The sequence below is a fragment of the Ochlerotatus camptorhynchus genome, unplaced genomic scaffold (genome assembly GCF_037179485.1).
Source record: "Ochlerotatus camptorhynchus isolate MF236.1 unplaced genomic scaffold, CSIRO-AGI_Acam_v1.1 ptg000503l, whole genome shotgun sequence".
In the NCBI taxonomy this organism is placed as follows: domain Eukaryota; kingdom Metazoa; phylum Arthropoda; class Insecta; order Diptera; family Culicidae; genus Ochlerotatus; species Ochlerotatus camptorhynchus.
Genome location: NW_027040988.1, coordinates 7102215 through 7115404, shown reverse-complemented (window position 1 = coordinate 7115404; position 13190 = coordinate 7102215). Strand labels below are relative to the sequence as shown.

At 38.7% G+C, this 13190-nt stretch overlaps 1 protein-coding gene across 1 annotated transcript in view; it reads right to left on the bottom strand.

The window, feature by feature from the left end:
• The window catches only part of LOC135712710 (bromodomain-containing protein DDB_G0280777-like), a 28242-nt gene extending 15398 nt beyond the window's left edge, over positions 1–12844 (bottom strand). The window contains exon 1 of the mRNA XM_065235723.1: positions 12271–12844. Coding sequence (XP_065091795.1) covers positions 12271–12333 — 63 coding nt within the window. The 5' untranslated portion in view covers positions 12334–12844. The remainder of the gene's footprint in view (positions 1–12270) is intronic.
• Positions 12845–13190: the final 346 nt, after the last annotated feature.

Below are 13190 nucleotides of genomic sequence, written 5' to 3'. Positions count from 1 at the left end.
TTAAAATTTGTGTATAGTCTGAAACTAGAACTTTTTTTTTTAAATGTGTGATTAATAACAATCTTCGTAATGCAAGATTTGGAGTAAAAATATTTAAAATGTGAGATTTTGAAAAAAAATTCAAGATCGCAGATTTAAAAAAAAATCATACTTATGAGTCGTGGAGTCATAATTGTCACGCTCTGAGACTTGGAAGCATTTTAAGGGTTATAAAATATTGCATAACAATCTATAGAATCTAGCGGGAAAACCCTGGAATTTTTAGTAAAATTTAAAAGAATTCAAAGTGTTGATTTCAAACAAATATTGAGAAGGATTGCCACACAGTTTTCGATGGAGAAGTTCTGAGCAGATTTCCAGAATTATTCTGACATGAAATCCTTAGAAATTGTTAGATGAATTTCGAAGGATTTCTGTGGAGAAGAATGCAAGTTCTAAATTAAATTGTTAGGTAATTTTAGAAGATTTAAAAAGGAGTTGTGAAAAACAAAACTTTGCGGAAAATCCCTACGTGATTCTGAGGAGATTTGTATGACAGATGATTTTAAGAAGAATTTCAAGAGAATTATGATCATAACTCCGGATAGGCTCAAGGGAATTCTAAGAAGGATTCCAATTAAATTCTTAGAAAGGGTTGCAAGGAAATTCCAAAAAGAATTCAACGGTAATTACTACGCGGAGTGCTTTTTGGTTTATTTCTGAACAATTTCAAGATAATTCAGAGCAGAATTCCAAGTTAATTCTGGAATTGATATCATGAGAATTTTGAACAACGAAAAATTAAAACCCAGAAAAAGAATAATTCAGTTTCGGTTATAGCAAATATTTGTTTCCAAGTCCAGCATCTTCAATATTTTCTTTTAAGGACCATGCACTTTACATCTGAAATTGAGACGACAAAAATCAATTTGCAATATTGCTGAGTGATTAAATTCTAAAAACAGTAAGACGGAAAACTGAAGAAAATTATGCAGCAAATAGAGCAAGACATTCATTTGTTAAAGGATCACTCTGTTTCAATGGTTTATTCTGAAATTCTGGTGTAAAAATTTGTTTTTATGGTATAATGGTTAAATAATTTTTCCCGGTACTCTAACTGAATTCCCGGTTTTCCCGGTTACTTTTCGAATTCCCGGATATTTCCCGGTATTCCCGATTTTCCCGGTTTGCTGGCCACCCTGCATATTACAAGAGCTCTTGTCTAAAGTGCGGCGCACAATACATATGGATGGGATACGTTTCGACAAAGTGACAGTTAAATCTATAGTCTAACTGTCAGATTTGTCGCAAAGGATCAGATCCGGATGCATTATGCGTTGCTCTTAATACTAGAATTATGGAAAACAAGATATCAAGATATTTGAAAACTGATGGTCAGCTAGTTGCTTTGTTTGTCGTATTTCACATTCAATATTGGTTAACTGAGACCTTATATTGGAAGACAAAACAACATATAAGCGTTTCGACTTCCGCAATAAGGCCCCTCCCGCATAAACGCGAACCATAAATTGACCTTACCTAAATTGGTTAAAAATTGTTTATAATCCCTGCTAAACTTTAACTGAAATGGTTATGGAACTTTACATGAACGTTTAATGATAAAGTTTCAACCTTATGTATTATGGTTTTTTGGAACTGGACTTTACAAATAATGGGTTGTTAAGAACCATTACTATATAAGAACGTTTTTACTTATGATTTGAGAACATTAATGGTAATGGTTATGGTAGTCATTAAGGTCCATTAATGGTTTTGTATTATCGCTCAACTTTACGTGGAATATATCGTGAATTGGTAATCAGTAAATTACAGGCAACCAATTCGCGATATATTCCACATAAAGTTGATCGATGTTACAAAACCATTCGTGGACCTTACTGACTACCATAACCATTACCATTAAAGTTCTCAAACCATAAGTTAAAAGGTTCTAATATAGTTCTCTTTCCGAAAATGTATGGAGAAAACAAGAATTTGGAATGGTAATGGTTCTTAACAACCCATTATTTGTGAGGTCCACTTCCAAAAACCATAATACATAAGGTTGAAACTTTATCATTAAACGTTCATGTAAAGTTCCATAACCATTTCAGTTAAAGTTTAGCAGGGATTATAAACAATTTTTAACCATTTTAGGTAAGTAAATTTATGGTTCGCGTTTATGCGGGCTGTCTTATGCTTAAAAACCAATGCTTAATTTGATGCTGTAATTTGAATACCAAAGTTTCACATTGCACAATCGTGACCTCGATCTTAAAAATTAGTCATTATTTCACTCTCGCATTACTTCCTAGGTCGATGCAGCAGCTGCTGCTGCTGTTACTTTCATCAGATTTTCCTTCTTCTTCTTCTTCGTCTTCTTCTTCCATGTCGTAGTCTATTTTTTGCATACCGAAATTCACGGTTTCGGTGCAAATCGAAACCGAATCAAATTTGTTGAGCGAAAAATTTACCAAAGAGAGAGAGAGATAGAGAGAGAGGGAGGGTGAATAAGCAGAAAAGGTATTTACACCGATTGTTGATGATCGCAGATGAAGAGTAAAAAAAAAACAGGGAAGAAGCAATAAATAATGGTTTTAATTGGATTTCGTTCACGAACACACCACAAGCTGGTCGAACGACTGACGACGCGACGCTGGATTGGAGGTTGCAATCGGTGCAAGGCAGCAGTGAAAAAAATTTCTCCAATTGCGTACGCAAAGAGAAGGTGCACGCAACAACTAGACGTCGTCCATCCGTGGAAAGCGCGAGCATCTATGATTTTTTAGCGATCTATCCAATGTTGTCTGATGTACACACATTGTTCCGGACGATGATGGTGACCAAGCAAGACCGAACGTTTTGCTTTGCTACGACCACTAGCTGCTATACTTGGTCCGTGATACATGTTATGCCGAATTTTTCCGTTGTTTGAAACAATGGTCAATGTACCTCACGTAACTCACGTGCGGCTGATTTGGTTTTTTTTTTCAAATTGGTTACATTCATTCGCTGTATACCCGTATGGAGCATGGATGGATCGACGAGTGAAATTAAATAATCTGAAATCCAACTTGAATTCCACAATCTATGTCTATTCCTCAATCTTAAAAGATCAGTTCACGTATCCCATGACTAATATGTGCAGACACGTATAATCTACGTGTGCACTGGATGGACGTGTTGAGACCATAAAAATCATGTAATATGATGATGATGATGGTCCCACCTCTTACCCCTACCAGATTAACAAACAAAAACGAAGTTACAATGGTTACAGTTATAGATATAAATTCCCTCTACTGTTTACAGTTGCTTCACAGAAGAAGTGGAAACTACCCAAAGCGCACTCGATACATTTCTAGATGTGTCTAACGTGATCCTGGACTCTTGATATGACCGCCATTGCACTTGTTCTTTAATTCTCATATGATTGTTTAGTATGATCGATTTTGGTCCAAGTCAAAAACTGGCCATTTCCCCTGAGATACCCGGACATGTCCGGAAGTGTCCAATGTGGTCCTAGGCTGTTGATATAACCACCATTGCACTCGTTTTTTAATTCTCATGTGATTTGAGATGCAGAGCTGTCACAAGATTTTGAAAATTTGATCCGCGAAATGTGGGATTTCTCAAAAGAAATCCGCGACTTCAAATAGGGGAAATGGTTCTATTGTTGGCCTATGGATGTAAGATTGGGCCCGTCGCTAAAAATCTGCTATTTATCAAATTTATCTAGATGAACGCGTCATTGGGACGGTACTAATGGATATTTTTGGTCGCTATTGAACATTTCAAGCGTAGCTTTTCAAATCGACGTATCTGATTTTGTAAACCATCACTTCAATCGACGATTTGTGGTAACTTCTAGCTCACTCACAGAAACTAACAATACCAGCTGGTAGGGGAGAGGTTCCCCTACCTAATGATGGTGTTTGTTTGCGTGGGTGAGTTAGCATTTATGAGACAAATCATCGATTGAAGTGATTGTTTACAAAACCAGATACGTCGATTTGAATAATTACGCTTGATTTAATCGATTGCTGACTGTATGTATGGGCCCAAATTAGGGGCACTTAGGCCGACATTACATCCATTCGTAGGAGACTAATCAGAGACAAATAAAAAAAACCGTTTTCATTGCTTAAAAAATACCGTTTGTATTACTATTAACTAGCACTTCAAGCTAATAGCATATTAGCTTTTTGCCTGCTATCAGCTTAGTGTTCTTTAAAGCACTTCCTCATTTTAATTGAGAGCAAATAAGTCGAGAAATATTCCTACCCGAAAAATTAATACACCGGACGGCTATCGAATCCAGCAACCTCCAGCATAAACTTGCTTCGTAGTTACGCACAGTGGTCTATAACTGTGAAAATACGGTCAAAAGTCATTATCTCGTGAATCTTGCATTTTAGACTAGTGGTGTCGTCAGTAAAGTTTCTCACAAATCAATGATTAATCTTCCCCCTTTTTCAAAAATTTCATATTCCGGATCAGTGTCTTCGGCAATGTTTTAGAAAATATAAAAAAAAGAAACATTGCTGAAGACACTAGGTGGCTGTTTCTTTATCTCATTGTAAAAGATTTTACTTTTTAAATATTTTCTACAATCTTCTATCGGTTGAAATATTACACAAAGCTATTATCATAAACAATTCGCGCCATTAAAATGAATTCCACAATTTTTGTGATAGCACATCAGTCCCTTTGCGATTGTTATCAGACACCATTTAATGCTTCTGTGATTTTCACGACTGAAAGTTCAAATCCGTGGAAAATCCGCGAAAATCGCCAGTGGGTCATTCCAGCTCAAGTGGGTACACTACCTGTGGTAGATGTCCCCTATTTGGAGCCAAACTTGGCCAAAACGCTTATTTTGGCATTCTGAACAAACGCCTTTTTTTGATTTTGCTCTGAAGTGCCTAGCTCCCTGCAACCCTGGATTTGAGCATTTTATTTAAAAAATAATCTTTCAGAAGAGATTACTCCTCATTAAAATAAGCTATTCATGATCTTAGAAAAGCTCAAAACTACCACTCACTCATCTGGTCATATTTCAAAAACTATTTGTCCAAATAATTTACATTTGGAAACACATCTAGTAGAAGAGTTTTCCAAAGTGTGGTGAAAATTTGAGCCCAAAATAATTAAGAAATAAAAAATCCCGCCCATGGTGAAAATTTGCCATTTTTTGACAATTTGGAGACCTGCCGGTAATCAGCCTGTTTACTGTAGTTACTATAACAAAAACAAAATGTGGGTACACCTATAATAATCTACATTAAAAACCTTCAAATTGACGTTATAAGATCACAAATAGCTTACTTGATTGTGGAGTAATCTCTTCTGAAAGATTAAATTTTTTTAAATCTCGAAAACCCCGAAGAATCTAGGCACTTTAGAGCGAAATCATAAAAGGCGTTTGTTAAGAATGCCAAAACAAGCGCTTTGACCAAGGTTGGCTCAAATCGATGACATCGACCACAACTTTTTTTAAATTCTGTACCCACTTGAGCTGGAATGACCCCTGTTGTAACAGTTCTGGGGTGTCACATGATAGGTTTTACATTGGCGTAATTAAGGAAAAATCCTAGGGGGGCGAGTTTATTTTTTGAATTTCTCAATTAGGCAATTAGCGAACAATTTTGATGTGTAAGGAAAATAAGTAATTGTAGTAGCAATTCTAGGGGGGGGCTACATTAATCCAGCCTCCCCGCATATCAGACACTAGCCACTTCCCCTGGGGCACCTGCAACATCCCTGGATGTATCCAGTTGCCCAGGACCACCACTTGATATAACCACTATTGCACTTATTTTTGAATTTTCATGTGGTTTGAAGTGTCGCATGATGGGTTTTGGTGCATGCCAGACACTGGCCACTTCGCTAGGGTACCGCGAACAGGTTTATATGTGGCCAATTTTGTTCTGGCCGCTCAAAATGAGCGGCCAGACTTTTTGAGTTCTCATGTGAAGTACGATTATTACCCCTCCCCATGGACATGGAGGTTGACGGTACTGAAGCAAAGGGTTATGTTTAATTTCTTTATATTTGCAACGATGATGATTTCCTATAGTGACACATATCACCTTCTTAATGCTTCAGTATGCCTCAAACGATTAATTCTTGGTTGTTAATAGAACTTCTTTGATGAAATCGGCTGCTTCATGCAGACTGAGCAATTCTGATTATAGTATCAGATTTGTTCTGTATACAGAGGAACTGGGAGGGCTTATTAGAAACTTCTCACCAATCTTCTAGTAAATTTTCCATATAATTTATTAATATTTTATTTTATTTAAGCATATTATTTTTGTTGCAGTCAATTAGCATTAGCATACAATAAAAGAGATTTAATATTACTTGCTCGTTTATAAATCATAATCGGCCTAATAATCAAAATTTATTTTAACCTTTGAAAGTTTTTTTTTCATGTTTTTTTTGTGATCTGAAAATTTTTCCAGTTTGGTTAGAAGTTTCGAAGCTAACGCATGTCCACAGGCTTAATAGAAAGATAGGCAGAAAAAGTTTATCATGAAGAATGGTTGCATGTAGGGTTGCTTCCACTCACTTGCTAGAGATGCGTGATTTTCGGAGTTTTGAATGCGTTAGATGTTGTATTAATGGAGATTTGTGTTGTTGGATGCAGGAGGATATTGGAGGGTGGGTGTTTGACGCATAGAGCCTGTCAATTTCGCTTTCAGAGTGTCGCAGTCAGCGGTTTTATGATTCGTGAGCGCTCGCGATTAGTAGAATCGTTGATTGTGACTGCAAGTGGATTTGGCGGGTTTTGTGTGTCGGACGCTTGCTTTTTGGCCTCTTTTTGTGTCTAACATGTGCAGAGTTTCATTATAGCGTCTAATGGTTTTGAGATTCCTGGTTGCGTGAAATATATTTGTGAGAATATGTTTTTGAGATTTTAGTAGTCACGTTTTGTTTGTAGTTTATATTTTATTTCTTTCATGTAATTATCGTAAATAATAGTTATTCAATAATAGATATTTTATCCATATATTCGTACTTTGATGCGAAGCGCTCTGGATTATGAGATGCTCGATGACCCTGGAGGGATCGATTTTGCTTACTGAGCAGAAAATCATGGATTTAACCCCAAGCTCTTCCACAGCACAATAAATCGCCACCATCATTTGTATATTTGATATTGAACATTAACCTCGGAAACCATTTGCATATCAGGCGAAAATGTAGTCCTGTATTTTTGCGAAGCGTTATGGTTCTGAGATGCTCGATGACCCTGGAGGGATCGTTTTTGCTTACTGAGCAGAAAATCATGGGTTTAATCCCAAGCTCTCCGTCATGGCTCTTAAAACTCATGATCACTAAACAAAATGAATATGTTCTTTCGATAGCCGGCTATCGAGAGATTAAATAAACAGCAAATAAACAATACATACTTTTGGTTGCATCGCCAACTTGAGGTGAATCCTAACCGAATACCCTTCCCAACCCTCCAACTCCGTAGCACTTATGAGGGTGTCGCTAAGTCGGTGGCCTCTCGTTAAGTAAGTCAACATCAACATTTCCTTCCCTATCCCTAGTTATGGTAGAGATGGGCGTGGCCGGGAATAGCGACAGTTATGCTTCTGTTACTCTTGTTTAGATTGGAACCAATGTTTACTCCCCAGCATTATTCCTGAAAGTAGTCTAACTGATAATTCCAGAAGAGACGTGAGTGTCGCTAGTATCCAATCTACGAAGTATATCATAACAACGCTAACGCTAACGCTAACGCTCATGTGAAGTACGATTATTACGCATTATTAGCATATACTGGTCGTGCAGAATTTGTGTTTAATTGGGAGCGGGTCATTTGGCCGAAGAACATTTCACCGTCCTTCGTGCACAATTATACCGAGACAATTACAATTCACGTAAACATTTTTGAGAATCAGGATAGGAAAGTTTCATGAGATTTATATTTCCTTATTTTAAATGCTACTCGTTCTTTGCATAGATGCAAACATTTATCAATCAATTAATTTTATCCTAGTTCTCCGCCTATACCTACCTGACGTATATGAGATCAGCGAGCTTGGGCTTGGGGTGCCCCGCAAAAAAATTGAATTCCAAAGTGTTAATAACGATCGTTCTACAAAATGTGGTGAGTCTGACGAATAACTCTTTAACTATTTTGTAGGACTAATCTCAAGCTTCAAAATGGCTACTAGCGCTTTCCCCATTCTCCACTATTCACAATAGAAAAAGGGTATACAAAATGTTAAAATTGATGATAACTTCTTGACCAAACAATATTTTACATGGTATCTTCAGAAAAGTTGTGTATATTGGCCCTAAAATTCGTTTGAACATTGTACACAAAAAAAAACTGATCCATGAAAGTTACAAGCAATTTTTTTGTAAAATAAATGGGGTTAAAACCCGTGCCCGCGCTACCACGGACCAAATTTTCGCGATTCGGCAGGTTCGGCAGAAATGCCGCGAATACAACGTGCCCACACATCATTTTTTCATCGATTTAAAATCCGCATACGACACAATCGATCGAGATCAGCTATGGCAGATTATGCACGGGTACGGATTTCCGGATAAACTGACGTTGTTCGAGTATCGGGGACACTCTCGAGTCCCTTTGAATCTCGAAGGGGATTACGGTAAGGTGATGGACTTTCGTGTCTGCTGTTCAACATCGCGTTAGAAGGTGTGATCAGAAGAGCTGGGATAAACACGAGTGTCACGATCTTCAGGAAGTCCATCCAGCTTCTTGGCTTCGCCGATGACATCGACATCATGGCACGGAACTAGGGAACATAGGGAAGCCAATGTTAGCCTCCCACCCCAAGTTCAGATTGACGGTGACGAGGTGATCGATGAGGGGATCGGGGAATCGTGGCTACTTTGGACTCCGGAGGACGCTACGGTCGAATAAAATTCGCCGCCACACGAAGTTGACTGTCTACAAGAAGGAACAACGCGCCCTTGGTGTTTTCGAACGGAAGGTTTTGCGTACCATCTACGGTGGAGTGCAGATGGATAACGGAACGTAAAGGAGGTTAATGAACCACGAAAAGCACCAGCTGCTGGGAGAACCATCCATCGTCCACATTGCAAAAATTGGGCGACTACGGTGGACTGGGCATGTCGTAACAATGCTGCACGACGACCCAGTGAAAATGGTTCTAGAAAACGACCCAACAGGAACAAGAAGAAGAGGCGCGCAGTGTGGCCATGGATCGAGTAGAGTGGGGACGACTTCTTCTGACATCAGAGGACAACAAGGCCTGATTGGTAAGGAAAGGTAAGTAAAAACCAATCGACACAGCTTGACGAGATAATGTCTGTGTATATGTCAAGGCCGTCTTATCCACCCATGCTGGTCTATTTTGTGTTGCGGGGCCCCCTATGATTTGATATTTTTTTTAATTCTAGCACACTACAGTGGCGTCGCGTAACCTCACTTTTTACCTGTGCACCAACTTTCAAAAACAGATTTAATGTCATATTCATACTTAAATCGGTTGAAAAATACACTTAATTTTCTAGTTAACTCGATATCTATCTATTGCAAGCAATGTTTTGATAATTGTTTATGTTTTGAGAGTTGGTGCACAGGTAGATTGAGGTTAAGGCGACGCTACTGAGCACACATGAAATAAAAATAGGTAGGTACCTACTTGCGACAACTTTTTGTTTGTTTGAATTTCTTTTTCTAACTTGCGAAAACCAGTTTCCCAAATAGCAATTTTGGTTTTATTACAGCCTTGTTGTCCATGTAGTTCGCATCCAAATAAACTCAAATTTTGGGAGAATGATTAGGACTTGATTTTGAATCAATTAAGCATGGTAAAGCAAAATCGATATTTTGAGCCACCCTATGGGAGCCACCAGCTACGGCCTGCAGAACCTGACATCGATAAGTGCCTAAACCAACGTTTCAACTGGTCAGTGGGGTCGGTAAGGAACTGCCCAACCCAGTCACGTATTTCGTCAGCCAAGGAGTCTACCCACGCTCGCTTGTCCCGCCTGCAAGAGCGTTTGACTTCTTTTTCTAGAGCCGAACACCGTTGATGGGCTTTAATATTGAAACGCCAATGAATTCACTTCGGCCTATCGGATGAAGATAAAAAGTGATTCGATCGGAGCGCTTCTTTTGTTTTTGTGAATTATGGGTGCAAACCTTCATATCACGCGTTCTCATTGACTTCGCTCGGTAGCTTATTAACTTAAGTATCGTACCAAACCCATAATTGACTTGTTAACTCTGAAATCATGGATTTATTTGATGTTTTCTGCTCGATAGGCCCAAAATGGGCGATTAGGACGAAGTAGTTCTCTACCCTATCTAGTTGAATACCCTAAGCGTTGCCTGGGAAAAACTCGAGTAACTTCCCAGAAGGTATCCGGAACATCTCCAGGTGTTGGCTAATGTGGTCCCAATGGCAATACCACCGCTGGCAACGTCCGAATTGTAATAGGTAGGAATGTGTTGACATGATACTTCCTTTGTTGGAAGCCGAGAAATCCTCTTCACTCCACGAGAAATCACTGGGATGCTGGATAAAAAGGTTGGGTTTCCAGTAGGCATCGTTTTGGTAAACGATACGCTGAATTAAAATGTTCATGTTGGAGAAAGAAACAATTAACAGCTCTTGATTGTGAAGAGCCTGAGATTAAACCCAAGATGTTCTGCTCAGTAACCAAAAACGGTCGCTCTAATGCCACTGAGCTGCAAATACCACATCACACTACTTATGATCGAGTTATTGTTGTAACCTGGGTGATGCGGAGTGATTTTTAATTTCAACGCTGGCAGCGCTGAAATAACCGATTCATCGCCAGGTACTGACAAACTGCATTTTGCGTAAAGCCCAATCGTGACTCTTCCATTATTTCATGGTGGCTGCTGGACTTAAGAAATTCTGAATTTCCCGTTTTTCCCGGGTACCCCCCTTTATTTTATGGTAAAACAAGAAAAAAACATTTATGCCTAATTTCAGCAACAGGAGTCGCTGAAAAAAAAAAACAGTCACGGCATTTTATTGTTAAGGCCAAAACTGTAAAATCACCTGAATTGAAAAAATAACAATATTTTGAATACTTGTAAAGCTCCACGATAACAACAGATTGTCAAATTATATTTCATAATATAGATAATATATTTTTTTTGAAAGTTCCAGTTGCATGGAATTTTTCGATAGGTACTAGGCCGAACTCTACTGGGAGGGCCATTGAATTGAATGTTATAAATTGATAGATTAATAGAAGGAATTTATTGAAAATCACATGAAAAAAATTGAGACAAGGCCATTTACATTCTTGTGAAATTTTCGAAAGAAATTTTTTAACATTATATCCAAAGTACTCGGAGTAGCGTTCCGGAAGATTCTAAAAAGAAGAAATGATGATGACTGTAATGAAATGACAATGACGATGATGAAAATCAAATTCTCGCAAAAATTACAAAGAATACGAAGATACATGTAGAATAAATTGTCAGAGTATTCTGTAGGGAATTCCTAAAGTGTTGTGCGCAGAATTCCGTATTTATTATGGATAATATTTCTACTGAATACCGTACTTAATCATAAAATTAATGATAAAAATCTAGAAAGTAACTCTCACGCTAAAAATCACGAGTTTAAATCTCACCCTTGGACCCTTGTTCGCATGACCAAAAATGTATTGAAGTAACTTTTGATGCTTTTTACCTATACCCCATAAAACCCAAACAACCACACACTGTGAATGCTCTTTTGACAGTGCAATCGTAATCACACACCCGGAGCAGCCACGACGTCACTTTCGACAATCGACATGAACTAAAAACAAACTGCAATTACATTTACGGACAAGCGAAACCGGATTTTTTATTCTTTAGAAACAATTGAAATCGGTAATTGGTAATCGATTCATACATAAGAATCTATTAGGAGCCACATTTGCTATGCATGCAACGAAAGGTCAAGTTTGTTTACGTTCAAGTCCGAACGAACCTACACAGATATGGTTCCTCCTAGACTAAACTGCAACTAATGATAACAACCGGATTTCAGATTGAGTACTCATGTTCTATCAGTCAATAGTCCACACCTGAACTAATTTCCAAATTCGACTGACATCCATCCCCATAAGTGTCATTTCTGCAATGGGAACACGAGAGGAAAAAAAACTTCCTCCATTTTCTACCGAGGAAAAATAAATCTTCTTGGGACTGGGATTCCTTATCAAACTTTGTTTTTCGGTTGCTTTCCTGTGTCTTCCACTACCATTAAATTTAACTTGATAAGAAATCTTTTCGACCGTACTTACATCGACTGAGTTATCGGTAAAATCGTCCGACTCCGATAATTTCTGTGCTGGTTTCTCTGACATGTTTTCCGGATTCCAGTCACCTTCACTGCCGTTCCCGTAGCGTCCTGGGTTTGATCAATCCTAGACTGGAACTTCCGTTCCCGATTCACGGCACTCCACTCGCGTAATCCAGATGTGCTATGCTTACAGATTCCTGATATTTTCGCTCTTCCCCACAACTCACTTCTCGGAGGTTACACACAATTATTAAACTACGGAAATTTCTCCTTTCTATTCCGGAGCACCACCTCCGAACAGAGAGCACACTCACTCGCACGGGAGCTCCTCTTCTTTTTCGCTTACTTTTACGCCGAAACTTTTCACCGTTTTTCTCGCGGCTCGATGTGTCCAAATGTTTAATTCCGAATAGTCGCACCTTTTTTCCACCTCACCGACACAAACTCCGATCGCAGATCCAAAAAAAGTGAAATGGCTCGCGCACTAATAAGAAAAAAATAACACTTTTGCCTCTTCGCTGGCTCCTTTGCTGAATCGAATCGTAGATCGGTAACACCTCGCTGATGTTTCGGAGAAAACTGACAGATGTGTTGTGGGTTGACGCGTTGACGGTTCGGGTTGACGTTTTCCGTCCACTACCCCGCTCGGTAACCCACCCCCCCCCCTTTGAGCCTAAAAACTTATGTTTTGTGATGTTTCGACGCGATCTATTTTCTAGCCGTTCCTTGACGTAGCGGAAAAGTGATGATGGTTTATTGACATTAGGTGCTCCTGAGTTATCGTTGTTTTGCTTCCGTGAATTTAAGGAGAATCTTTCCCTAATAATAATGTTATGGTTAATTTGGTACCTCGAGCATGACTGCTTTCTCACCCCAATGGGTCTGGGTTTAATCCCAGCCGAGGTCGGTGGGATTTTTCTG